General features: G+C 45.4%; 1 protein-coding gene across 3 annotated transcripts in view; it reads left to right on the forward strand.

Moving 5' to 3' along the window:
- The window catches only part of ARHGEF9 (Cdc42 guanine nucleotide exchange factor 9), a 221,374-nt gene that overhangs the window by 130,455 nt on the left and 65,286 nt on the right, over nucleotides 1–25,633 (forward strand). For all 3 annotated transcript variants that reach the window (XM_068956872.1, XM_068956873.1, XM_068956874.1), the window contains exon 5: nucleotides 21,038–21,217. In XM_068956872.1, coding sequence (XP_068812973.1) covers nucleotides 21,038–21,217 — 180 coding nt within the window. The remainder of the gene's footprint in view (nucleotides 1–21,037; nucleotides 21,218–25,633) is intronic.

A 25,633-nucleotide genomic window follows, 5' to 3' on the forward strand; every position in this document is an offset into this window, starting at 1 on the left:
AGACTTCAACCCTTCATCGAAGGTGGGAATCTGGCTTCAGTATGCACCTCGGCTGTTGGCATCTCTTGTTCCACCTGTGGTAGTGCTCTAGTCCACGTTTCACCACCATGGCAAATTATGGTGTGTTAACTAGTGTTGCTAGGTTTCCGTAGCAACACTTGAGCTAATTAAGGCATAGTGGAGAGGAAAGAAAAAAGGAAATCTGTCCTTAGGGATGAATTAACTTGACAAGATTGTTCGGGTAAGAAGAATTCAGAATAGACAATCTGAAGGTGTAGAGCGGAGTGTGAGCACGTTGGTTGCTTATAAGGAGAATAAGCAGGAAAAATAGAAATACGTCTGTGTTATCCTAACCAGATGAAATCGCCCTGGCAATGTGGGAAGTGTTTGCATTGTTAAAGTAAGAAAAGCATAATTCAAATGGCTGTTTGTTTCTGGTAAAAGAAGATGTTTCAATTCATATTTTGGTGTTTAAAATATTAACATTTAAGTGAAATTAAGAAAGTTAAGTACACGAAAGAATCAGAAAATTCACATTTAAAACCTGATTATTATATGTCAGAAAAAGCAATTGCTCCCTGAGTCCCTGCAAATGTCAACCAGCTCTTTTGTGCTATCCTTCCCCTCGCTAGTACGTGGGAAATTGCCGGTAGCTGTTCAGAGACGGGTCCAAATGACACCATAAATCTAGCCTATTCTCTTGAAATTTGATAGAGAAACAAACACAACTTCACAGCTTGGCCCTAGCCACCGAAGACGCGGCCTTGGAAGTACATTAACAAAAGTAAATCAGGAGTGAGAAAAATAGCAAGTTTCGTCTGCGAGTTACAGATGAGTCACAAACGTAGATTCCCATCAGCCGCAGTAATTAAGCTCCTTTAGCACCTTGTGCACAAGGCAGTGGATTAAGACAGTGTCCTGGCTAAATTCTTGCTTGGGTAATTATATTCAGCCTTTCTGCATCCTCCCCGCCTGTAGTTTCAATTAGCAAGAGCTGTGGCTCACAGACTTTTGCATCGCGTGGGCCACAACCTAATGGGGAGTTTGGTAGAGACCTGCCATCCCATTAGCGACTACCTCTCAGCCTGTTGTGACTACAGCAAGTGCTTACCCAGAGGAGTTGTGCTGGGGAAAGAACGAGTGTGTTTTAGCTGCTGTTTAATGAGCTTTCACTTTTAGAAATGAGGGAAAAGGCTAGCGAGCTCTTTGCAAAGGGCCAGCAAGCACCCTATGAACCGGTTGTACCCCCAAGCAGAGTCTGAATATGCTGGATCGTGCCTGCCAGTGTCCTGCAGGAGTTGCCTTGATCTCTCTTTAATGGTGGCCACGTGTTGGTGGGAAGGAGAGTGAAGAAGAGGAAAGGTCTCTCTCTAGCTGGTCTCTATCTTGTTGGCCTCTCACGAGTACAAGCATGACGGACGCTGGTGGGGAGCCTGGAGGACTTGGCGGGTGTGTGTGGCCGGTGGGCTTGACCTCTACTGAGCTCTTTTCAGATATTGAGCTTCCTTCATTACAGAGGAGTCCTCAGGTCTTTGACTGCTGTCACTTGGCTTTTGTAAACTGTTGAAGGTTGAGGAACGATCTGCTGTGTCAGGGTTTCCTAGTGGAACGTTGCACTGATTTTTCCTGTTATTCCCCAATTTCAGTTTTCTTCCATGACCGGCAGGGCTGCTTGGGATGGCAGGATCCTCTGGTGACCCGGCGGTGGCTGCCTGGTCAGTCTTCAGAAAGACAGCTGGGATAAAAGATCAGAAGAGATTTTCTCGTGAGATTTCTAGCCTCTTGTGATCTCTGTCAGCGCCTGAGCGCTGCAAGGTTGTGCCTTTCTTGGTGACAAATCTGTGTTCCACTGGGGATGCTACAGCCGGCAATGTCGTGCCCGGCAGGGCAGCTCAGAAACGCGTGGTACAGCTGGGCAGAGCTGCTGCTCCCCGAGGCAGAGGCAAGCCGCCACTCTGGAGCAGGAGCAGCAGAGCTAAATTTTTCTCTTTAGCACGTGCAGACTCATCTTTGCACTCTGCACCGGGATTTCTTTGGGATCAATCAGCATGTTGTGGAGCTGCTAGTGGCCAGGACTGTGGGTGAAGCTCAAAAACGCTGTTGGGCAGATGTTCAAACCTGCAGGTGATAGCAGAAAAGGATTAATAGTTACCGTTCTCCAAAAATATCCTTGCACACATTTGCACAGATGAAAACTTGCAAGGCCAAGTTCTGTATTTGGCACCCACAGGTCCCTCAAGCAGGTCTGCGTGCGCTGCCAGCTTTGCACATACGCACGAGCTTCCTGAAAATGTGCTCCCCATGTCTAGGGCTCACGGAGCAGGAGGACATTTGTTTGCTCTTTAGATGACTGCCACAGTGAAACAGGCACATTATATCAACTAACACTTTCCCTTCCATTGGATAGCTACTGCTCTCCAAAAACAAGCGTGCCAAAACCTGATGCAAACACATGATCTGTGTTTTAATTCCCCCAGATCAACTTAGCTGCAAGAAATATTCCCAGGTCCCCCTGTAGCTCTTACGTGCCCCAAGGAGGGAGGTGTTCAAGTTGCCCTTTGTGATAGTGCAGACACCTGTATGTATTGAGATATTCTGTAGAATTTATATGTATCCAAATTTAATCAAGGCAGTTTCGGGTGCTGAAACAACCCAATTCAAAACCACAAAATTCCTCTTGACTTAACTGGCTGCAGACTTGAATTGTTAGAAGTTACTGGAGGAGATGCATTTCCGGGGATTGCAAATAATAATGGAAGTGGGATTACTTGTGCCTTTTTACGGGGAGAGAAAGAGAATGACCGTGAGTATCTGCATACATTTTAAGACCGGTAAGTTCTCAGGGTGGAAGGTGAGGCTCTGCACGCAGAAAGCCACGGGCACTTCAGCCTGGCAACGTGGAGGACCATGAGGGAGTTATTGTGGCAAATTGCCAGGAGCTTTCAGCAGCGCTGCGTGTGCTTCTAGCAAGGGGTTCCCGCAGGAGCTGGGCTGTCGTGGAAGAGGTGAAGCCTCCGGCAAGGTGGCATCTGCCCTTCTGCTGGAGCAGACCATGCCCTGAGGGAACAGGGGAGTGAGACCCTCCAAAAGCTGCGGTTTGCAAGGGGAGAACATTTGAGTCCTCCAAAACTGGGCGTCTATGAGAGAGTATTTGGAGAACTCGGCAACTCCCTGAGATGGTTTCCAAATTGGAAATATGTGAACAAACATTACTGCTCTTATAGCACTACTGTGCTGCGCTAGTATTGTCCCCTCATCCTGCCATAGTCCAGTTTATGGCAGAGACAGCGCAATAAGGTGCTGGGTGTGCACTTGGCTTTCTGCGCTGCCTACCTAACGTTCCTGTGCTGCTGTGGTTCCTTTTGCTACTTTGTCCTTATGGGTGAAGTTCATTTATTTATTTTTTTCTTCAAAGGCTTCCTCACCTGGTAGATAGGAAATGGTTCCTTGGTTGATGTTTTGGTTTCAGATGGTTAAAATGGAGCCTTTCTTCATACTCCTAGCTGTCTCCATTATATAGACATAATACCGCTCTTGGAACTATTTAAACTGTGTTAGCGCAGTCTCTGAAATGGTAGTTTAGCAGAGCTTTTAACAGGTTTAATCTCTTTTTAGATATTAATCCTTTCAGAACCTCTGATCAAATTTGTTGCTTTTCTCTGAATCCCTCCCACACTGTCAATACCTGCCTGAAATGAATTGCTTTGTGCAGAACAAGCCATGAGAGTAGGGACCATTGCAGCTTCTTAAAAATCTTGCTCTCATTTCAGGGCATTTCAAACTCCTGTCAAACCTCCTGCCCCTGTTGCTCCCGTGCTTCCTTGCCCCACGAGCGTCTCCCTCCCTCTGACTGTGGGTTGGGAATGAGTTTGCTTGCCTCAGGTTTGTCATCTCTCTGAGTTTCTTTTAGCCTTATTTCTCTGTTCTCAATGATATTTGCAAGGTTTTCTTATTTAATATCATCAGGGAGTGTTATTGAATAATATCGTGTCCTCCAACTTGGAGCGAAGATGTAAAGGTAAGGCGGACTGCAGCAAAGGCTAATCGTTGGGTCCCATGTCTAGTTTCATGCGCTGTCCTTTCTTGCTTTGCGCTACTTTACGGGATCCTTAAGGCTGTGTGAGAGCAAACTGAACCTGTGATCCAGGTCATCAAAGATTGTGGCTGAACTGGAGGGGAAATTATCTTTTATTCCATCACGTTGCTGTAGAAACGACATACCCTCCTATGAGGCAGTAGCAGACTTTGGATAACCTCCTTTGTAAAGCATTGGGTATGAAAAAGTAGGGCTCGAGCTGTCAAACCATCCAGCGCTCCTTTGAGATTTCTGACCTTCTCTGGAGTTGGGTTTGAACCAGCCTCCTCTTTGCCTGTCCCTCAACTTGAATTCATCTTCCAACCTTAGTTCTGTTACTTTTTGCCTGTGCTCCCACCGTCCTACGTACTTTGCATACAAGTAGATGGCCAAGTCCCTTGGGCAGGGAGCTTACAGAAGAGGACCTCTGTCTCCCTGTATGCAGCCTCAAAGCCAAACTTCTCTGAGCTAGAGCTGAACTTTGTCTCCAAGTCTCTCCTTGTCCAAACTGGCCATAAAAAGTAATTTGAAAATTTGTGAGAGTAAGATAATTTATTACTTCCATGCCAATGCTGTAGGAAGGAAAAGCAATGAAATGTGAGGTATGCAGTAGCAATGGAAACTTGTGAGAGAGCGAGAGATCACATTGCATCTTGCCTGGTTTTTTTTTCCTATGAATGGACTGTAAAACAAAAATAAATGAGCCAATCTGAGCTCCTATCCCATTTTTATAGGGCATGTTTAAATGAAGATTTATGCCTTAGACCAGCAGCTCCTTAGAGCCACTTAATTCTTCTAGGTGGAGTGCATATCTAGGCCAGCAGTAAAAACTCCTTACAAGATGTCTTGGAGAGGGTATTCACCAAGTTCTTTCCTAAAGAGAACATCACGGATGTTTTCAACAAACAGTATCAATTTTTAATGATGCTAGACTAGAGAGTGTGGACAGGGCTTGCTGTAGCATTCTTCTTGGGAATATTTTGAAATTGTTTCTGTAGTGGAAAGAGGAATTAGTGAGAAATGAAACAGGCTGCAGAGTAGCGAGGTGTACACACTCTTGTTTTCAATGATGAGTCAAAATGTCTGTAGCTGAAGTTTTTTACTTTGGAGATTTGAGCAAATTGCACTGTCAAATGATGCTATCTCAGGGGGCATTGTTCCCTGCAGAAACTTTACGGAATTCACCTTGTAGCTGTGCATTTCCTGTGCATTTCCATCTTACCTCCGTTTCCCCATCATCTCTCTAGGAGCAGCGTCATCACAGGTGGCGGTGGTTTAAACACCATGTCTTTCCTATGTGCCATGCTTGCCTGAGCTCTGATGTGACCGGTGTGTGCTGCTCACCGCACAGCGTGCCGTCAGGGTGGGACCCACACGCTCAGCTTCTGTTCCTTCGGCTCAAACAAAATCCTTGTGAAAAGGGTCGGAGTTTTTCCATTAGGTCAGACTCTCCCGGCTTCGTTATATGGTCCCTTTTATGAAATTTTCTATCCTAGAAGTAACGATCCATATCCTTTAATGCATTCACTGTCAGGAAAATATATTTCAGAAATGAATAATAATTACGTGCTGGATATAATTGAGTATAGATCGCTTACTAGGCAAATAGCATGTGCTATAGCTAAACCTGAGGCTAAGAACCTTGGATGAGAATCCGCTTGGGCTAACGGACTCCAAAGGGCTGGACCATGACAGCTCCATTTTGGGGACATTTCAGTCCAAATCCAAGTTGGGCTGCCATAATGCACCCTCACATCTGTCTCTGCCTGTACGTAGCAATCTCCCCAGACCGTCGTTCACATTTGACACTAGCTGTACTCTGTAAAGTCATCGCTGAAATCTATCGGCTGAGACCTCAGGCACTTGGGTTAAATATTCCTCGAAGCAAGAACCAGATGTATTTGATGGACCTAGGCTTGGAGATGTTCAAACTGACTTTAGTGTCACTATTCACTCGAGTAAGAACAGAGCCCTACAGTACAAACCGGTCTGTCTTGCTCAACAGATAATTGGGAAGAACAGTGTTAGGGGGAAATAAGAAAGGTTTAGATTGCTTTAAAGATTTGCATTATGAAGCTGTTAGCCTGTCTTCAGAATATGAACCTTGATGTCTGTGTTCCTCGTGTTCTGTTCAATAACATTTCTGAACTCTGGAGGCAGAGCAGGACTTGGATTTAACATGCTCCTTCAGGTTCTAACCATGACTGCAAGTGCTCGGCAAGTGATTTGAAGATTATTTGACAGATATAAATGACTATTTATATCTAATGGTCATCCCAAGCACACCGGGGCCAGTGAGTACAGCCCAAGTAGGAGCCCAGTGTAGGAGCTCCCCCCTCTTCCAGGGAGGGCCAGCACAGGGCAGCAACTGGTCACACAAAGCAACAGGGGCTCGTTCCAGTTCTCTGCAGGTCAGTGACGTGGGACAGGCCAGGGGAAGGAGAGATCTCCTCTACCAACAAACCCCCGCAGCCAGGTATTAGAGTCACGTGAGCTGTACTGTTGCCCATTGCTCTGAGGTGGGTGAATCATGTCCCAGTAGGACTTGGATGTTTTCCACCTAGACGTTGGGTTGGATTTTATATGTGCTCCTTCTGCGTTTCTCCTCTGATTTGAGAGTTGCTGGCTTTTTTTTTTTTTTAGTGTAAGTATTTTGAAAGTAACATTGTGGTTCACCTTTAGAGTTGCCATTTGACTTCTTTGTCTTAACACGCCCTGATTAATGATTAATTGCAAAGGACAAGTTCTGACTCCAGCCTGTGTCCTGGGGTGCTTGTCGCAGCAATGATGCACCAGGCGATTACTCACTCCCCTTAACCTGACAGCAGTATTTCTTTGACTAGTTAATGACCTTGACCAGGTGTGTGTGTGTTTATGTGTATGTGTATGGTTGTAGGCACTGGAGATGTGCAAATATTTCTTTACGTGCACTGCATGACCTTCATTTTACCAAAGTAAAAAAAAAAAAAAAAAAAAAAGAAGTATTGCATGGAACAGATGGAGCGTTATTTCTAGAGGTAGGTGAATAATGCAAAAGTTATTTGTTCATAACCTCTTCAGACAGCTCAGATGTTTGCCTTCAGATAGCGTTGCAAATCCTAGTGCAAATATCTGTGCACTTGAATGTTCAATTCAGCCATCTCAAAAGTTGTGGGCAAATGTGCTAGTCATCCAGTCCAGGAACAGAGTAGTGCCAGGTGACTAAACTAATCCATTAAGGAAATTATGAATAATCACTATTTTAAGCAATAACGAGAGAGAGCACATAACTTGTAAACGATGCACAGCCACATTAGACTATAAAGAGTTGTCAAATATTACAGGTAACAAATAATAATATGAAAAGCAATCTGTTCATGGATAATTCACCAAGAAGAAAAAGCTGCTAAAATCAGCAAGTGTTTCCTGCAAATAGTTTGCTTGGCTATTGTTGTTCCTTAATGAATCAAATCTGTTATACCAGGGAAAACATCATGTTGCCTTGGAAGACAAATCATATTTGCATGCTTCCTTCCAATGCATTTGGACCCATTGTGACATGAACACGCTATTTAATCTGTGGAGAAGATTTTGTTATGGCAGAAATGAAACCAAGTTTGCAACAATAGCCACTCAGATATGAAATGTTAAAATAGGTATATGGGGAGAGATGCCTTTTAATTCCGTTGCATTTGTCTTTGAAATTCGTATCCCTTTATTTCACATATAGCTTCAGAAAGTGTTTCTGCTCTCTTGGGTGCAGAGGCAAAGGGCCTGGCTTGCAGGTCTCAGCAGCCTCAAAACTGCCATTAATGTCAGCGGGAGTTTGCCGTAGATTGGTTTGAAGAATCATGTCCGCGGCCTAATTTGTACACAGATGGTAACTGGCTCACAAATTCCCAGTCTCCATGACATGCTTTCTGATGCACGGGGAACTGTGTGAGTCATATTGCTCCAGCATGGTCTTTTCGAATGGAAATTATACTTTTAAATATACACTGTGATTACATACAGTGGTGATGGGCTCATTTTAAGAAGCTGGAATGTAAGCCATTAAGTTGAGTGGCTGCCATTATGCAGTGCATTTGCCAACAGATAATAGACAGTGATATTTCATCTGTGACAACTTTGCCCTCCAGACTTTGAATAGAATTATCTTGGTATGGAACCATTTCCTTCAGTACCATCCATGTGATAATTTTGTTATACTAAATAGCGAGCGTTGCCTTTTGTGAATAGAATAGACGGAGCTGAGAAGAGGGCTTGGACGTGTATCGTGCAGCTTGACCAGGAGAGAGAGGTAGGGGCCGGTTACACCGCAACGCAGATGACACCGGCTTGGCATGGTGGAGCAGACAGCGCATCCCGCCTTGCTCTCCGCTGCCCTTAGGCGGCAGCGTTTTGCCAAGTACGGAGCCACAAACTCGAATAAGAAATAACATGGAAATTACACTTAACAGGTGCTTCGGCAAAGCTCGTATTACACGCTCCGGGCTTTTCCTGCCTCCTGCCATACCTCAGACCTGCAAGAGGGCTTTGGGCGCAGCGGTGTTTGCACTGCGGAGCACTTGGGGCTTGCGTGCCGGGGCCGTCTAGCGTGCCGGCCTGCTGCCAGGCCTGCCCGCGAGGCAGCCAGATGGATGGGAGGTGGGCAGGCGAGGGAGTGGAGGAGCACGCCGTGCTCGCGGCTCCTCTGTCGCTGTGCTAGGGAGATCGCTCTTGTCTCCGGGAACAGCCCAGGAGGCTGGGATCATAACTCCTGTCGCAGAACGGGTGGCGGTGCCTTGGAAAAATACCTGCTATTTAGGAGCTTTTCACCTTCTTTTAATTAGAGGCATCCGCAGGCTGAAAAGTTTGGAACTGAGTTGTAGTCCAGTTTAGGGAGAGGGTCATGGCAAGCATCTGCTTTGAATTACTCCTGTTAAAGGAGAACGTTTTGGCTGTGGCAATTTTCCATCAAATCTGAGAAGCCATCAGACAGCAACTTTCGTTCATTACTAACCTGGGCTGAATTGAGAAAAGCAGCTTAGAGGTGGAAGGCTGCATATCCCATTACTGATCTGGCCAATCCATGTAATAGGCTTACAGAGCTTGATGACAATCTGCAAGAGTTACATGCATTTAACTAGCATCTTTTTATTACCTTACCGACAAGACAGCCTTTTACATCCAGGATTGTCCGTTCAGCCTTTAGCAAGAAGAGCTATGGTAATGCCAAGCAAATCCGATGGGAGTAAGAATATCAAGCCAGATATCTGGTGTCCCTCCGTTGATACCAAGGGAGCGAAGGTGTGTGCAGTGGTACGTAGGCAGCTATGCTCCTGCTTCATTGCTCCGCTTGCTCCTTCCCAAACTGCAGTGGTCACGGCAGGGTTTGCACTGTTAAATGCTTTTGAAATCAGTGAGCGATGCAGCGGGTTGAGCAAGCTATTGCAGGGCTTCGGAGGTCAAGCCAGGCCAGGCCACTGTGCCGGCCCTGGGCAACGCAGGCTGCAAGCTCGGAGAGCTGGTGGAAACCACCGGGTCTGTCTTAGTCAGCATCTAAAGGGAGAAGCCGCTTTACATCATTTACTTTAAGTCTTGCCTCTTTGCCCTCTTGGGAGCTGACATGGATGAAAGGTGAGGTGGAAATGCAAGATGTGGTGGCAATAACGACTCGAACTGTGCCTTCGTTAGTGGTGGGTCCGTGTTAATTGCCCAGGTGGGGTGGTGGTCAGCAGGGGCAGGTTGCCCTTGTGTGTCCTTCGTGTTTTGCTTGAGCTCACATAGCACCCTGCTGCTTTTTGGCCCAGGTGCTGCTATACTGAAAGACAGGATGAAGACCTGCATTTTTGCAGGAATGCTTGTCTTGAAGATCAAAATTTACAGGCTAGAAACTCTGTTTGGCCTTTTTTTTTTTCCCCTGGGTGCTCACATTGCTCTTTCCTCTTGCTGCCTGAGATTGAAGCAATGGGATTTTCCCTGGATGGCTCTTAGCTTGCAAAAGAACAGCTGGACGGGCTCTGCTCTCCATTGCCTTGGCAGTAACTGCCTCTGCAAAGTCAGCCGAAACCTGGGGTGGTTTCTGGGGGAAATGTGTTGTTTCTTAAGCCATCGCTGACTTTAGGTTTTCATTTAATTAAACTTTTCCATAAGCTCCAGGTCCGTGAAACAATTTGTAGATGGCATTCCCCTCTTTGTGCCCATCTGCAAATGGGCCACCCCTTGACCTTATTAGATGCGAGCTGCTGAGTGACTTAAGCTAAGAAATTAAGAGACCGGGACAAGAGAGGAGCCTGAGCAGTGACTGCAATCAGTGTAATCCACTCATCTGAACTTTTAACTGTCCTGGGTGCTGCTTTGCACTAATAACAGTCACTATTTTTTAAATTCCAAGTTGTCATCACCTTACTAAAAATATCAGCGTTTTAAAAAATGATATCATTTTGGCCTCGTACTGCAGTACTGGTATACGGGAATTATGCATTATGAAGCCTATTACTTAAGATGTGTTTTAACACATTGTGGTCTAACATGACATAATCCAGGCATCTACTTCATTTTTAAAGGGTGTTTAAAACACAGTGGAGTGATCGGTATCACAAAGGGGCCCTTGCTGCCTGTTCCTTGTACTTGGCCATCCGGGACTGATGTTTCTGTTTTGTAATAGCAGACCTACTTCTGGATTAATTTCCTTTCATGATCTTTAGACCCCGGCCAACTGTGTCAGCTTTTGCAGAACAAAGTATCTGCTTTCATTAGTTCTGTTCCTTTCGCTTTATTCATTTCGCTGTGAATGGTTGATTCCAGATAAGCGAAGGCGCTGCGCTTTATTTGGGCAGCAAGCACAGGTTTTTGCGACTGAAGTGTGCTGCTGGTGCGTGTGTGTATGCGCCCTTGCTTTCGGCTAAGCAGAGCAGGGATTGCTCAGCCGTGTGTCGCCAGCTTTGTGCCGCCGGTGACCGCGGGGAGTCCGCCTGTAGCTGCAAGGGTGAAGACCTTAGGTTTAAGATTAGGAAGAGCTGTTGGGTTGTGTGCCGTTGCCTTGGTGGGTAGCTGCGTCGGGTTGAATAACGCAATCCTCTGGCTGTGATTTGTGTAATCTGCTCTTTAATTTCTTTTCATTGTGGACACCCCCCCCCCCCTTGCCGGCGAGTGAGAGGTGATGTAAGTTGAAAATAAATAATCTATAAATCTGCAAGCACTCTTACCTTCTTTAGAGCAATTATGGTTTTATCCTCCTTAATTGCAAAAACTATTCAGTTGCTCAGGTGAACTCTGATTTCCCTACAGGCGGTCAGCCTGGGAGGCTGTTCTCCCTGGGAGGGAACTGTTTTTGCTTCCCAGTTTCAGTAGAAGCAGGCCCTTTGGGCAAAATGCTGAGCGGATGTAGGCTTGTCATTGCTGCCATTTCCAGGCAAGCCTCGGTTATGTGTGAACGGGTTTCGAGGCGGTGGATTAACTATGGCACAGGCTGATTTCATTGCATTTAAGTGCCCCGCGCCGTACCGCCACGCTGGGTCCCGTCCGCCTTAGCTCGGGGCTCCGAGGGCTCTGCAGCGCCCTCCCTGCGGGTTGCCCCTCATTCCCAGTGCCTGATTTACCTATATTTTGTAATATGCTTGGTTTGGCTGCTCGGGATTGTCCTGCACCTTGGGTAACTGAGAGAGAACTGCATTGATGTTTTTGCGAGCCTGGCACTGGTCTGGACGCAACGCTTTGACGGTATCTGGGACAGCGTGTGTGCTGCGGCAGCGAACGGTGGGGCTGGCCTGGTCTTCTGTTAACATCTGAAACGTTGCTTGATAACGGCTTGGCCGGCTTTCCCGCCTGCTGCATGTTGCAGGCTCAGCCCAGTAAGATTAAACCAGGCATAAATCGAAGCACCGTTTTGGCCCTCTGATCACAGGAAGGGTTTTCGATACAACCGTGGTTCTTTGAGGCTGTTGGCGCCTTCATTGGGGAGTGTGAAGAGCCCCTTCGGCTGTCAGAAGAGCAGGATTTGGACAGGTATTTTAGGTTTAGACCCTGAAGAGTATTTAGGCATTTGTTTTCCCTGTGTTATCATGAGGGATTCATGCAGAAATAACTCTGGCAAGCTGTGTTGGTCCTGGTTCGGCGTGGCGTGGTGAGCGGCTCTGGCCACTTTTGAAGGTGCTATTTTCCCAGAAGAGGTTTGAATTTTGAGCTCCAGACCTTACCTCCTACTTTGAGTTAAAAGATTATGTTAAGTGGTTATTTGTAATTACTGTAGCTGAAAGCTATGTCGTCAGGCAAGGGGAGGCTTAATGTGCCCAGTACACAAAAGAGATTGGAAAGCAATTACAGGGACACAGGTGCCATCAAAGTGCAATGCTCGCAGTGCCCCAGAGCCAATTAAAACCACGTGGGCAGGGTTTTTACTGGGGCAACTTAGTCTTTTCTTCATTGCTGCCATGGTTTGAAAGGCATCGTCAGCTCTCTAGATACGGTACGCAGCCCTGTATTGCGGCTGTTAGTATTAATGGGAACGACACGGAGAATACCTAGAATAAGACGGAGAATAAGAGTAATATCATGCCCTGGAGTCTACTGCGGTACCCTGTATGAAGCCAGGTCATTTCACTTGTGCCAGGCTATAGCTCGTCAAGAAAATTAAATCAACACAAAATTAAGTAACCTAGTCCTAATGAACCTTTTAAGTCTGCACTGATTCTCCACTTTTGGATGTATATAAAGCTTCCAGCCAAGTGTGACAGTCTTTCCGGAACAGGAGGATAGCAGAGGCTCTCTTACTCCAATCAGCCCCTTTCAGCTGAAATCCGTCCGTTAGTCAAATTCATCGAGAGGCTTGAATGCAAACAGGGAAATTCTTTGCCTCGTGCTTAACCTTTCTGTGATTGCACCTCTTCAGAGAAGAAGCAAATCAAGTAGAAATGCCCTCCCATTTGTTTTGTGAATGCGAGCCGTGCGGCTGATCCACTGTGATTTAGCATTATTCGGTTTGTGTAATTTCTGACGAGAGGTTTAAAAATAAGTACATAATCAGAGGGCCCATCGGGAGATGATACGAGAGCAAAAGCACAACGCGATGGGATGGGGTGGCGTTTTCTTGCCCGCTTTGTTTTCGCCTGCTCCGTGCACCGAACGAAGCAGCCGTAGAGGTGGGAACCCAAAAATCGTTGGGCTGAAGCAGCCTCGCTGCGCTTCCTGTTGTTCGCAGAGCTCGGGTGAGCTCGAACCCGTGCGGTGGTTATATTATTGTCTAGGTTGTTTTCCTGGGAGAGGTGTCCGAGTGGATCTCAGCAGAGCTATAAATGCATCCCCTGGGAAATCTTGTAAGATGACGGCGTTGCCGTTGCGATAAATGGCCCCGTGATTAACAGCGCTATCAATCTGCGTCGTAAACGTTACTGCACGTGAGGGAGCAATGCAATTAAAACACGCGAGGGTAAAGTAGCGCGAGGTGCCTTTCTTCTAGGAGCGTATGGATTAAAGCGGTACTCTCGTTTGACTGGGAGTTTCCGGATCATTTGTGTCTCTTACTCTGTTGGGGTTACTTCAAACATTGATTTCTTTATCCGGAATATATCTCTGTATATTTTCGTTTGAAGATGTTTTGGTTGCCGCTGTTGTGGAGGGGCTTGTTGAATGCGATGGGAAATGCTATTGTTATGTTATTGTTATTGTAATTTTGCGGTGCTTTTATGCTCTCTGAGTAAAGGGCTTGTCTATAGAAGACCAATTTAATCAAATGGTACAGTCTCACCTTGCTCCCTTTTCCTGTGGTCTGGCCTCTGTGTTAGAGCACCATACGGAGTTTATGTAATACTAATTTGCAAGGGAACTGGCCTGGGATTTTGTTTCTGTTTTACTGTTGTAGCTCTATTGATGCATTACTAAATAATCTAATGGAGAAATATATCCTTGCCTAAAGATCATTCATATAACCTGGAGGCGATGCTCTTGGGAATTTAGTAGGTACTCAGGATTTTCCAAGGAGATGGAGATCTGCGATAGACGTCTTTGGGGTTTTTTTGGGCAGTGGGTGTTCAGCGAGTGAATTTTGGACTAGTGAGAAACCCTATGTCAGAAACTCTGTACAGAATATTGTGGGCGAAAGGCTGTTATTTATCCCTGGAAGAGGTACACGTAGACAATAGTGCCTTGTGTGGCCTAGCCTCAAACTGAATGACCACCCCGAAAGGACTTCTGCTCTTTTGTGTTCAGTTCAGTCTCCATGGACCAGTAAGTCTCTGATTTCTTTTTCCAGTTGGCCAGTAAGAAGCCAGTCAGTGCTGATTAGTTGGGAATACCTAACAAAATTGTGCAGCGGTGGCTTTCATACTTGGCTGCCTCACTGTGGGCAGTTCCTGAGCAGGAGCAGATGGTGGCCTCCAACTGGGCACCATGGTGCTGGAAGTGAGCAAAGTTAGGGAAAAGGCACCTGGCTGCGTGAAGACAGAGGTTTAGCCGTTCCCCAAATTCCACTTCCAAGCTGCCCCATCTTGGAGGGCTGGAGCAAAATCCCTTTGCAATTACAGAGCCAGCTCTTGGCTAGTAGATTTAAACCCTGCACTAGCCTGGAAAAATTCATAAACCTTGGTGTAGAGGACACTTTCCTAGATGTGCTTTAAAAAAAATCTCAGGCGATGATCCTGGCACTCTTTTGATGAGAACATGCTATAGATAAGACTGCTAGATAGGGGATGCCAAGGTGCGTGGAGTCTGTTGCTGCAGGAGGATCTTTCATGTCATCTCCACTCCCCTCCTCTCTCTTGGGTCATACAGGTTTGCTCCCCATACTTGCTCAAGTAATGGGATTAAGCGGAGTAATTCTACCCTATAATGCATTTTGGTAGTAGGGTGTTGCTCCTGTTATTCCTTCTATTTTTATTTTGTTGCTTACTTTGGTGGTGATAGTTATTTTATCCTGACAGCAGTGCCACAAAGCCATGGCCATAAGAAAAAACCCTGCAGATTCCAGAATCAAACTACCACGTTTGAGCTCCTCTTTTGTTTTCCTTGGAAGTTGCCTCCGGCAGCTTTGATGACAATCCCTCCCTTTTAGCTGAGGCCTTTGGAAGGCTGTCCCGAAAAAGACGATGATGGGGATCGTTTGCCAGAGGGCATTTCTGCGCTTTGCTGACACTAGTCAGGACGATGGCAGCTAGGTGAGCTCAGCAGAGGTTTTGCAGTGATATACCACAATGTTTATCATGGGACAGCTTGCAAAATCCCTGTCATGCCACGGCACGCAGTGCCAGTGTCAGGAGCTCTCGATTGGCACATGCTGACAGCCCTGAATCCCAGAGTTCGCTACTTGCAGAGTCCTCTGGAAACCTTTTTTACTGTTTGTTGTTGTTGTCGTTCTATTTTGGCAGCAGCTCTAATGTAATTCAGTATTTCCAATGGCCTTGTTCCATCCTGGAAATAAAACCAGCCTAGAAGATGAAGGAAAATCCACGTGGACCTTAGGATGAAATGATTTAATTCCTTTGCGCTGACTCTACTCACTGTCGTGCAAGTGTTCACCTGTTGTGTAAGGGTGTCAGGAGCATGTTAAATAAGCATCTTTAGAGTGAGGTTCTTTGCATTATGGGATGTGTACAGAGCACTTTGGAAACCTGTAGTGAAAAACCCCTGGAAAAGCTGAAGTGTATAATCCTAATGATACAGTAATAATACCGTGTGTTCTTAGTATACACTCCAGAAATGTGTCAGTTGTGCATATAATTAGAGCCTTTTCTTTTTCCCTTCTTCCTTTCCTCATTAAATTCTCTGGTGGTGCTAAGAAGTAGAAAGTGCCAGGCTGGCCTTAGACCCTTCATCTGTCTAGTCGGGCACTCATCTTTGGCCATGACCAGGTGTTCACTGGAAGGTGACAGGGGCCCCATGGTGAACAGTGACTCCGTTCTGGTTAGTTCCCTAGACCATGCCCAACAACCTCATGGTTGGTCTTTGGTCATTTGCCCACTGAGAAAGAAAGTTGTTTCTTCATCCCAGAGAGCTAGCGGTTGGCTGTGCCCTAAAGTCTACCGTAAAACAGTAAAAATTATAATCAGTTCTGTTAGTATGAAATGCTCTTGAGCATTTGTCCTGCACTGATGCTGCATGGTGAAAGCAGTGAGAAGTTTTTCTCTTTTAGCTCTTCGGCTCAAACAACCAAATGACAAGAATAATTGATTTCAATTGGGTCTAAGACTTTTATCTGAAAGACATGCACTATTCAGTGTATCTCAAAAACAAATGTACGTTATCACCTATTGTGCTTTTTTAACTGCCTCACTGTCCTTACAAGCAGGACACTTTTCCCAAATACTCACATCGTCCATATTGTAAATTTGAACAGCTGAGATGTTGTGAATTCTGCTAATGGGCAAGGAGCACATAGTATTATTTATAACAGCCTTTGCATACTGGGAAACCATTCTGTCTGGGTGAGTTTGATTTAAGAATTTGACTATTTTTATTGTGATGGTCATTATTAAATCCAGTCTGTGGTTACTCCATTTTCATGAAGGCCAAATTGTAGATGGGATGAACTTCAGATGTTGAAAATGTAAACTTCTGCATCACCCAATTAAACAAAGGGAAATAGCCATTTCTAGGGCATGATTCACCTCACTCAAAGGTAGACTTCTGAAATAGCTGAGATGAATCACGCTCCAGATGTGTCTTTTTCTCTTCACTGATTATAAAGGAGTCCTGATGTCTATCTCAGATGCTGTCCGGTAGTCATCTAGAATTAGGGGAGATGAGTCCCTTTCAAGGTCTTTGGTTGGGTATGTCTGACCACGGTGTCTAGACCCATGTTTGAAACTTGGGGCTTAGGCATTTTTGAACCAAGTTTTGATTTGGCCTCTGAGCCCTAAACGAGGAGACCTGAAGTTTCTGGAGTGGAGCGCTCCTGTGCTGATTTCTCTCAGAAAATACAGTATTTTATTCTGACCTTCCTCTAGTTCTTCATCTTTTACTGCTGCAGATATCAGGTTCTGTCTCTGTAACCCTGCCCTGAAATAGTCAGGCTGCTTCACAGGTACAGCAAGGTGTCTGATAAAATAAATTAGAACTGGACCTCTTTGTTTTGGGATCTGGCATTCTTTCAGTGGACCCAGCCTTTTTGATGGCTGGAGTGGGAAATCTGCCATCATGCTGCTGCCCCTTTAGTGAAGGTTGAACTGTATTTGTATTCTGGAAGGCCGAGTCTCGCTCGTAGACTTCCTGGCAAGTGGGTCCCTTTCTTGGGCTACCATTACAGACCGAGGGCTGGAAAGAACCAGCTAAAGTGACCAGGACCTTTCTTCTATCCTGTGGCACTAGAAAGTGAAAAAGAAGAAATGTCAGCCCCTCTTTCTCTTGTGTATCAACAAACGCTTTGCAGAGCCACCTCAGCTTCTGACATCTGCTGAAAGCATCTTTCAGTTCTCTGTGTTAATGGCAGAAAAAGGCCATGCAAACAGCCCTGTTTTTCTGGCCTTCTGCAAGACCCTGCCGCCCCTTGCAGCTGGCCTAGCCACAATCCTGAGAGATGCGATTTTGTGCCTTGGGGTTGGTAATGCGCTTCTGCAGCCCAAGCTAGGGCAATCTATAATACAGTCCCTCTGAAGTTGACTTTCAGTGACGTATTTTGTGGCAGCTCAATGCCCAGGACTGCCTGTGTGTGAAGTGGCAGCAAAGTCTATGTCAGCTGAAGCAGAAAAAGCAGAAACGCGGCTTCTGCGTAATAGCTCTCTTCCTGGTTCATCATCAGTGAAAAATGAACTAAAATACCCAACGGCATTAACAAAAGGAAGGAATGTCAAGCCAACCTGATTTATTTTTTGATGAGACAACTGATTTTCTAGACAAAGGGGATGCATTCAATCTCATCTATCTAAATTAACCAAATGCAGGATTACTCTGAGACATTGGTAGGAGGTAGCCATGGAAAAAAGGGGGAGATACAATATATCACTAGAAGATTTCTCTGACACAGTCCAGGAAATATTTCGTGCTGTTTCACAAATCCCTGGTAAGGTCTCTTTGGGAATAGTATTTACAGCTGTGGTCATCTGTGTTCAAGCAAGATGCAGCCAAAATATCTAGATGCCTGGAAGGGCTAGGGAAATGCTCAGGGGAAGGAATAGCCGTCTGACAAGACGAGACTAAAAGAACAGAGCTTGCTTAACATAGGAAAACACAGGCTGGGGGGGGGTGTGACTGTCTCCATAAATATGTCAAGGGGTGAATGCTAGTGAAGGGGAAAAGCTCAGTACTGGCACAATACCAAGTCATGGTTAACTGACCATGAATATATATATAGGGTGAAGAAGTCTGTCATTCCTTCCTTGGGGTCCTTCAAAGTTTTAACTGATTCATATTTATGAAAGCCTCTAGAAAACTTGATGGTTTAGAGCAGCGCAAGGTATTGTAAGGAAGTGCTAGAACATGTCAACACCTGGGCTGAGCGTTCAGTCGTGGCATTCAAATTATAAATCAAGCTTCATAACTATTTTTTTTGCAGATTTAGCTACTCTAAGGCTAAGTGAGGGTCTAGAGTTAGGATGTGCTGAGGGAGGGTCCTACGTCATCTGATTTCAGCTACCGCAAGGTTCGTTGAGGTGTTCTGGTGCCCAGCTCCTTATAGCTCTGTATCACATACCCAAATGTGAGATAAAAACACATTAGTACAATAGATGCCCTCTGTGGTAAGTTCAGCATGTAGGTCTATTGCTTGACTCTTAAATGGTAGCTTGTTGTTAACCTCTGCTTTGGTGGGCCTTGTTTTTCTGTCTGTTATCAGGTGATCTTGCAAGGCTTGTACCTAGGAAGCCTCTACATGATATTTGTAGAAGGCATGTTTCTTCTACAGCTGATTTTGAATTTGAAAGGATAATTGGTCATTTTTGCTAACAGCTACCAAACATATTTGGGGTTGTTTCTCCGAAAATGGTTGGTTGGTTGGTTGTTGGGTTTTTTTTTTTTTTGCCATTGGCAGCATGAATGTGAGAACCTGCATGTGATCCTTGGCATCACAGAAAGTGCACGGAAGCGGTCAAGTCAGGTGTCCAATGTGCATGTCCTATCTTGCACGCTGAATCCTTCTACGGCCTTGAGCTTGCCTTCTCTCTTTTCCTTCTTTGCAAAAGGGAAGTAGGAAGAGCATTATTTTACTTTATCTGCTATAGGGGCAAGAGAAGTGAGCTGACTAGTTAAATCTTTGCTTTGAGGATGAAAAGCACTAAGTGTCAAGTTGAACTGCCTTAGATTTTGCTTTTTTTATGTACAAGTGACTGTAACAGAGCTGAAACGGCAACTGTAATTGTCACAAACCTAAGAAGCATGATTTCTTAAAGGAAAGTCAGCTCAGGGAAAACTGTAAATCAGATCCTTTAATCTGTTGACTGAATTGTCCACAGGACTTGCATGTTCTCATACATTTATGCTGAGAACCCCTGCAGCGATGCTAAAAGGTTTACTGCAAGTTCATACTGTGCGGGTAGTTGTTAACAGACATTTTTATAAGCCCAACATGTAAAAGAGCAGTTAAGAGCTCTCTAACCCTTCCTAGTGCTTTTTTGCTTATTTAACCGCTGCGATGGGCTTTTGTCTGTATGCGTTGTGTTGTTTGCCTAAATCGAGAGGGGATCTGTGGTTGGTAAAGTGTTGCCATGTAGAAGGTCTGTAATTGTTGCAGAGCTGGACTCTTGCCTTGTGAGTTGAAACTCTGACTCGGAGCCGAGCCCAAGTTCATCGCGTTCGGTGCATCTCCGACTGCAGAATTGATGAACAAGGCACAGGATGGCTCTGACAAGCTGATGAGCACATGGTTAGAGTCTGTATTTGCTAGGACAGTCTTACTGTTCAGTGCCGAATTCCTGCAGTGGACAAAACATAAACACAATTTATTATTCTGTTAAATCAATGACTATCATTCTGAGGAGCAGTGGGTGTCCCAGGTACGGTTGGATGATTTGTCTTGTGGATGCACAAACATCAGTTCTTTGTATGAGTTTTTCCTGCAAGCATTAAGCAGGAGTTTGTAGAAAACTTGGTGACTCGGAAACTTGCTGATGAAAACCATTTACCTCTAGGTCGTGCAGTGATTCTGGCCCCGTTCTGAGCAGACCGAACGCTCCATATGAAAGTTTTCTGGGTCTTGTAGGACACAAGTTTGGCCTCAGTCCAGTTTCTAGTGGGCAGGTATCTGCGTCACGAAGGCTGTCGCCACAGCCATCATGAGAAGGTTACTTGGAGGCAGAGTGAGGACCATTGGGACTGATCTGTGTTCCAGGTTAGGTCTGAAACAGGTCAGCAGGGTGGTACAGTGTCCTTCTTACCTCCACTGAATAGCTTGAAGATTTCAAATGCAGGGTTGTCAGTATATCACCAGCACTGAATTAATATTAAACTCACAGTTAAAAAAAATGTTCTTCTAAATATGTTAGAAAACTTTGCCACCTCCACCCCAAAAATTGACAGCCCATGTAATTCAGTGCTTGGAATTGCATGTGATGTCTTCTAAACCTGAAAATCAGAATATATCCTTTAGCTAAGCAAGCTCTGGGAAATTGCAGTGAAACTAAAATTCCTTTGCAAGGCACCATCAATCCCTCTGGCCATTTTGGGGACTTCCCAGCTGTACATTATGCCAACTAAGTTATACTTGAAAGCCAAGTGCCTTCATAGGTTTGCATGTGCATTAATATGGCTTAGTGGTGACAGTGAGAAGGGGAGGTGTTGCTTTTTTACATGTGGAGGGCCAGGACTTGAGAGATGCTGAACGTGTGCATGTGGTGTTCCCTTCTGCACTCTCAAAGCCAGGCCTGACATGGTTAGAACAACAGCTGTCGGTATAGATAGTTGCAAACCAGATTAATAGTTTATTATTCGTGTAAGGGTGGAACATACAACTGCATTATGGATTGGAATGGGGGAAAATTGCTTTATTATGGCTAAGCGCTTTTTTCTGTATGGTTGATATGAACGTGTTTGTGTTGGGGAGCAGAGCCTTTACTGACTGTCTCTTTTTTGTTTTTAAAGCTGATCAGTGGTGGTTCTATTGTAAGTGCTGAGGCAGTATGGGATCACGTCACCATGGCCAACCGGGAGTTGGCGTTTAAAGCAGGAGACGTTATCAAGGTCCTGGATGCTTCCAACAAGGACTGGTGGTGGGGTCAGATTGATGATGAAGAAGGATGGTTTCCCGCCAGCTTCGTGAGGGTGAGTGACTTTCTTCTTTGTCCCACTGCAGTGTATCGTTGCCAGCGCTGTTTGAAACGGTCAGTGGACTGAAATGGCAGTTTGGTCTGAGGGTTAAAGGAGAGTCCTGCCCACCATGTTTTCCACCACTGATGTTTGCTTCCAGCAATGTGGCTGCTTTGTATCAGCAAAAGAGGAACAAAGAAGGTTTCAAAAGAAATGAGAGGGGGTAGAGGGTGGCCAGAACGGCTCCTGGCTCTGCAGTAGGCTCCCGTGGTCCAGAGCGCCTTCGCTGTGTGTCTCAGCATGTTGGGGGCTCTCTCCTTGAGTGATTCATCTTTGGAAAACCAGTTACCTGTTCAGCAGGCTTTGGGTGGGTGATTTGGGGGCTCCTAAGAGTTCATGCTGGCTAGAGGAGACCTGCATTCGGGAGAGCTTTCTTGGCTCCCTTGTAGCCTACGGAGGTGTCAGCCCTCCCCGTTCCACAAACAGCATTGAGTTTTGACTGTCCAGCAGTTTTTGATGTAAAATTAATTGACTAATTAATCCGTGACCAGCTTTGGTTATTTTTTAAGCGGACAAAGAATGTGGTCCTACGTGTCTGGTTTTCTGCTGAGGTAGGCTTTGCTATACCCAGACAGCTCTGGTGGTGATCCGGCCTTTCACGAATTAGCGTTCCAGCACTTTATTTATTTGTTCACTATGTCTCAAGAGAGCAAAAGTGCAAGAAGACACCCTTTTTGCTGCTGTTAGCTCCTGCCATGATATAAGGGTGCTCTAAAGCCTTTCTCGGGGAGTCAAGACGTCGGCGTTGACCTTGTCCGCTTCCTTTTTCTCTCCCGTCTGCAGGGGGTGCGATAGGCGGGAGCAGAGATTTAATTCCTTTTGAAGCTTAGGGGATATGGTTCAAAAATGAAGATTTCTTTTGCCTTGTAAAATTGTCTGAAAGATGACTTTCCTTTGAACCTCCCAGGCAATTTTACAAGCTCAGTAGCAGCAGAGGGGAAGACTGTTTCCTCTGAAGCACAGAACGAAGACCATGCGGCATCCTAAAGCAATGCTGTCTTCGCCTCGGTTCTCTGCCTGTCCTGTTCTCCCCCTGAATCCTTACTCTTTTGGGCATTCCTGCATCATCAAGATCCCCCTTTGCTTCTTCTGGATTTATACTACGTTATTTGGGCGATAACCCTCTGCATTAGGAAGAAGGGGTTAAGATGTATGGCCTGCTATTTCCTAGTGGTGTATAATGACCACTGTTCAGGGGGTCCAGACCTTCCCTCGCTTCTGCCTCCCTCTGCTCCCCGATGGACAAGTATCTTTGCCCTGGGGGGCTTGGTTAGGCAGCTCTTGTGTCTCTCCTAGGTCTATCCAGCTGTAAGAGCAAGAGATCAAGGACTGGAACTGGAGCCTGGGCTCCCTGCATGAGAAAGCCTAGCACAAATCCCACAGTAATAAATAGTGTTCAGTATTTTGTTGAATAGGAGGACACTGTGAGTTTGACCCGCCTCCCAGTGGAGCGAGTCAGAGTTTAGAAAATTGATTTGTACAAGGCGTGATCAAGATGATAATTTTATCGGGGAAAATATTCTCACCTGCATTGCTAGCACATCTCATCCGTGTTGCAAGCTGGGAAGGCTGAGTTATAAAAATCTGCCTGATTATTTTTTACTTGATTTAGAGACTGAAATGATCTGGGCTAGTTTAACTTTTTAATGCATTTACCAGCGCTGTTTTGTTTGTGATTCAGGGGAAAATATTTAATATCTATTTTTGTGTAATGTTGTCAATGTACTGTTCGTGGTAGATTTAATAACAGTCTTGTTATGCGCTATCCAGTCTTCTAAAAAATACAACTAAGCAAGCAAGCCCACTTACTGTAGGGCCCAAAGCTGTGGATCCTTTGGCTTGGCTGAACTTTCCAGCTCTCCCCAGCACTCGGGAGGGTGATTTTAGAAGTCGGTAAAAACAAAGGAGATGAATCAATGAATCTCAAACCGTGATACCCAGAGAAAAATGTCTGAACGACATCCTGGAGGGAACTTTGGCACGTAGGCTATTGATGACCTTTCCAGGCCACTATCTTGCCCGTTTTGTCTAATGTGACAACCCCATTGACTTAACACCAACAAAATCAGTCCTCCTGTTAACTCTGCAAGAAGCTGGATCGCTTACTCCGTCTGTGAGAAGCTTGCTCAGCTAGGTCCAAGACCTGAAGCATGCCCTAGAACTGAATGGTGGGCTCCCAGAAAGGAAACTGCATGTTTTTGCTGCCACGAATGGTAATTTGTATTTAAAAATAAGTACGAGGCATTGCAAAAAAAAAAAAAAAAAAAAAAAAGCCCAAAAAGCAGGCAAGTGGAGTTCTGGCACAGTTTGTCCCCAGCTCTGCAAGGGAGGCTGAAGGGGCCTATTTGCCACGCGGGTTTACAAAGCAGAGCTGCCTTCTCCGCACAGTATTTCTAGCAACGTGCTGCCGCAAGCCAGCCCACTCCCTGGTTGCCCTGTGCTGCGAAAACAACTGCCATTTGGGCTGTCATGTTCTCCTCTCCTCTGTTGGCTGAGGTCGCTTGCTTGCCTCTTCATTTCTATTCTTGCATATTCCCCCCCCCCCCCCCCCCCCCACTTTTCTTACCGAGAAAGACAGAGAGAGTGAATCTTACCAGATGCCTGCAAAGCCTTTGGGGCCTTTAGAGAAGATGCCTGTAGCCCCTGTAGAGCTTGCAGGACCACTGCAGCAAGATTATGCTCTGTCAGGGTCCCACCAAGAACCCCATTTAATCTGCAACCTTTTCGCTTTTCCTTCCCTTCCATCTTATTCTTGTATTTCTCACTGTTTATTGAACTGATCACTCTTGCATAATGAAGAGGCTGTTTTTCTCTCTGTGGTTGTACTTTGAGCCCTGCTTTTTTAAGATGATACCAAAAAACTGCCTGAGTTAGCCTGGGTGGGTCCAATGCTACTTGCATGAGAAAAATATTTGCTTCCCTGAATATCTGTATTTTTCTTCTGCGAGTACAGGAGGAAAACAGAACAACAAGTTCCTAGCAGAGGATCAAAACAGTGGAACAAGCACTGGTTCACGTAAGGAGAGACAGGGCAGAGCTGAAATCTCTAAAACCAAGCAGGAATCATTTCAGGACATTTTCAGACTGCAGGTCTCTCATAGGTGCTAACAGAGGGTGCAGCACAAGATCACTGCAAAGTTACTTTCCTCTAAAAGTCATTTGGATCACTTCTGAGTACAAAACTGGGCTGGAAAACCTAGTTTGCGATGAGATGTCTGACGCTTCTTGCTCTCCAGCCAGATCACATGAAAATCTTTGGCAAAGAATTTAGCACTCTCAAAATCTCCTAGCAGGAACAATTTGCATTTGCAAGTGCAGAGGAAATCAGTAACCTGCTGATTCCCTTGGCCTCTCCTATATGCATAGTTCAGAGGGATTTGTGCACACAAGTGCTGCACTCAACTTGACTGCCCGTATGGGGATTGTTGTCTATGTGTGCCTAAGGCCTGCAGTTATCATCTTTGTAGCTGGAGACTAGGCTAGAAGAAAGTGGGAGAGATGAAAGTCATAAAGTTTGGGGAGCATGGGAGCTTTCAAGGAGAAACTGGATGACATAGCGATGCTTTTTTGGGAAGAGAAAAAGCAAAATATCGGAGAAGTAAAATTTGGAGCTTAGTAAACAATGGTGAATGATTTCCTGTAGGAAGCTGCTGCGCTCAGAGAGAAAGCAAGTTATGAAAACCCTTAAATCATTAGAGAGGCGGATGAGAACTCCAGAACCAGACTGAAGGCTACATACTGGGCTGGGTTTAGGGCAGATTAAGATAGCTACCTTTTATTTAAATGTACATTGTCAGATGAGCATGCCAGGCAACCACTGAGAAGTGGTCTTGCGGGACACAAAAGTCAATCTTGGAATTAGCTGCACGGTGTCTTTGAATGTCCCGTCAAGTGGTAGGGTTCTGAGAGGGAGGGAGGGAGGGAGGGTCACGAGCACAGTAGGGATTTTGCAGACGATTTCATGTGCTTGTAGAGGTGGAGTTGCTTGATCATTTCCTCCTTTTCATGGAGGGAACTCTTCATGAATGGCATAGCCCTGGGCTGTCTTTACGTGATGCTGTGCAAATGAGGTTTTGCATACCAGCACCACCATGTTCACATGTGAGCTCAAAAAATTAGGATTAGTATTTGCAGAGAGGAATTCCATATATGCTGAAGGCACAGAATAATACTCCGGTAGTGCAAATCAGTCAGTTGCCATACTTTAAGGTCTCCTTCAGAAAATAAAGATGGTCTCAGAACGAAGCTCCTGTTTGCAGAGCCCAACATCACATCTCCAAAATGGCTCAGGTGAGATTTAAACACTCCAAACCAGAAAATGAGATAGGATCATGTTTGGGCTTTGACATGTTTTCACTGGGTGGGGGGGAA

Source organism: Struthio camelus, chromosome 11 (assembly GCF_040807025.1).
Source record: "Struthio camelus isolate bStrCam1 chromosome 11, bStrCam1.hap1, whole genome shotgun sequence".
Classification (NCBI taxonomy): domain Eukaryota; kingdom Metazoa; phylum Chordata; class Aves; order Struthioniformes; family Struthionidae; genus Struthio; species Struthio camelus.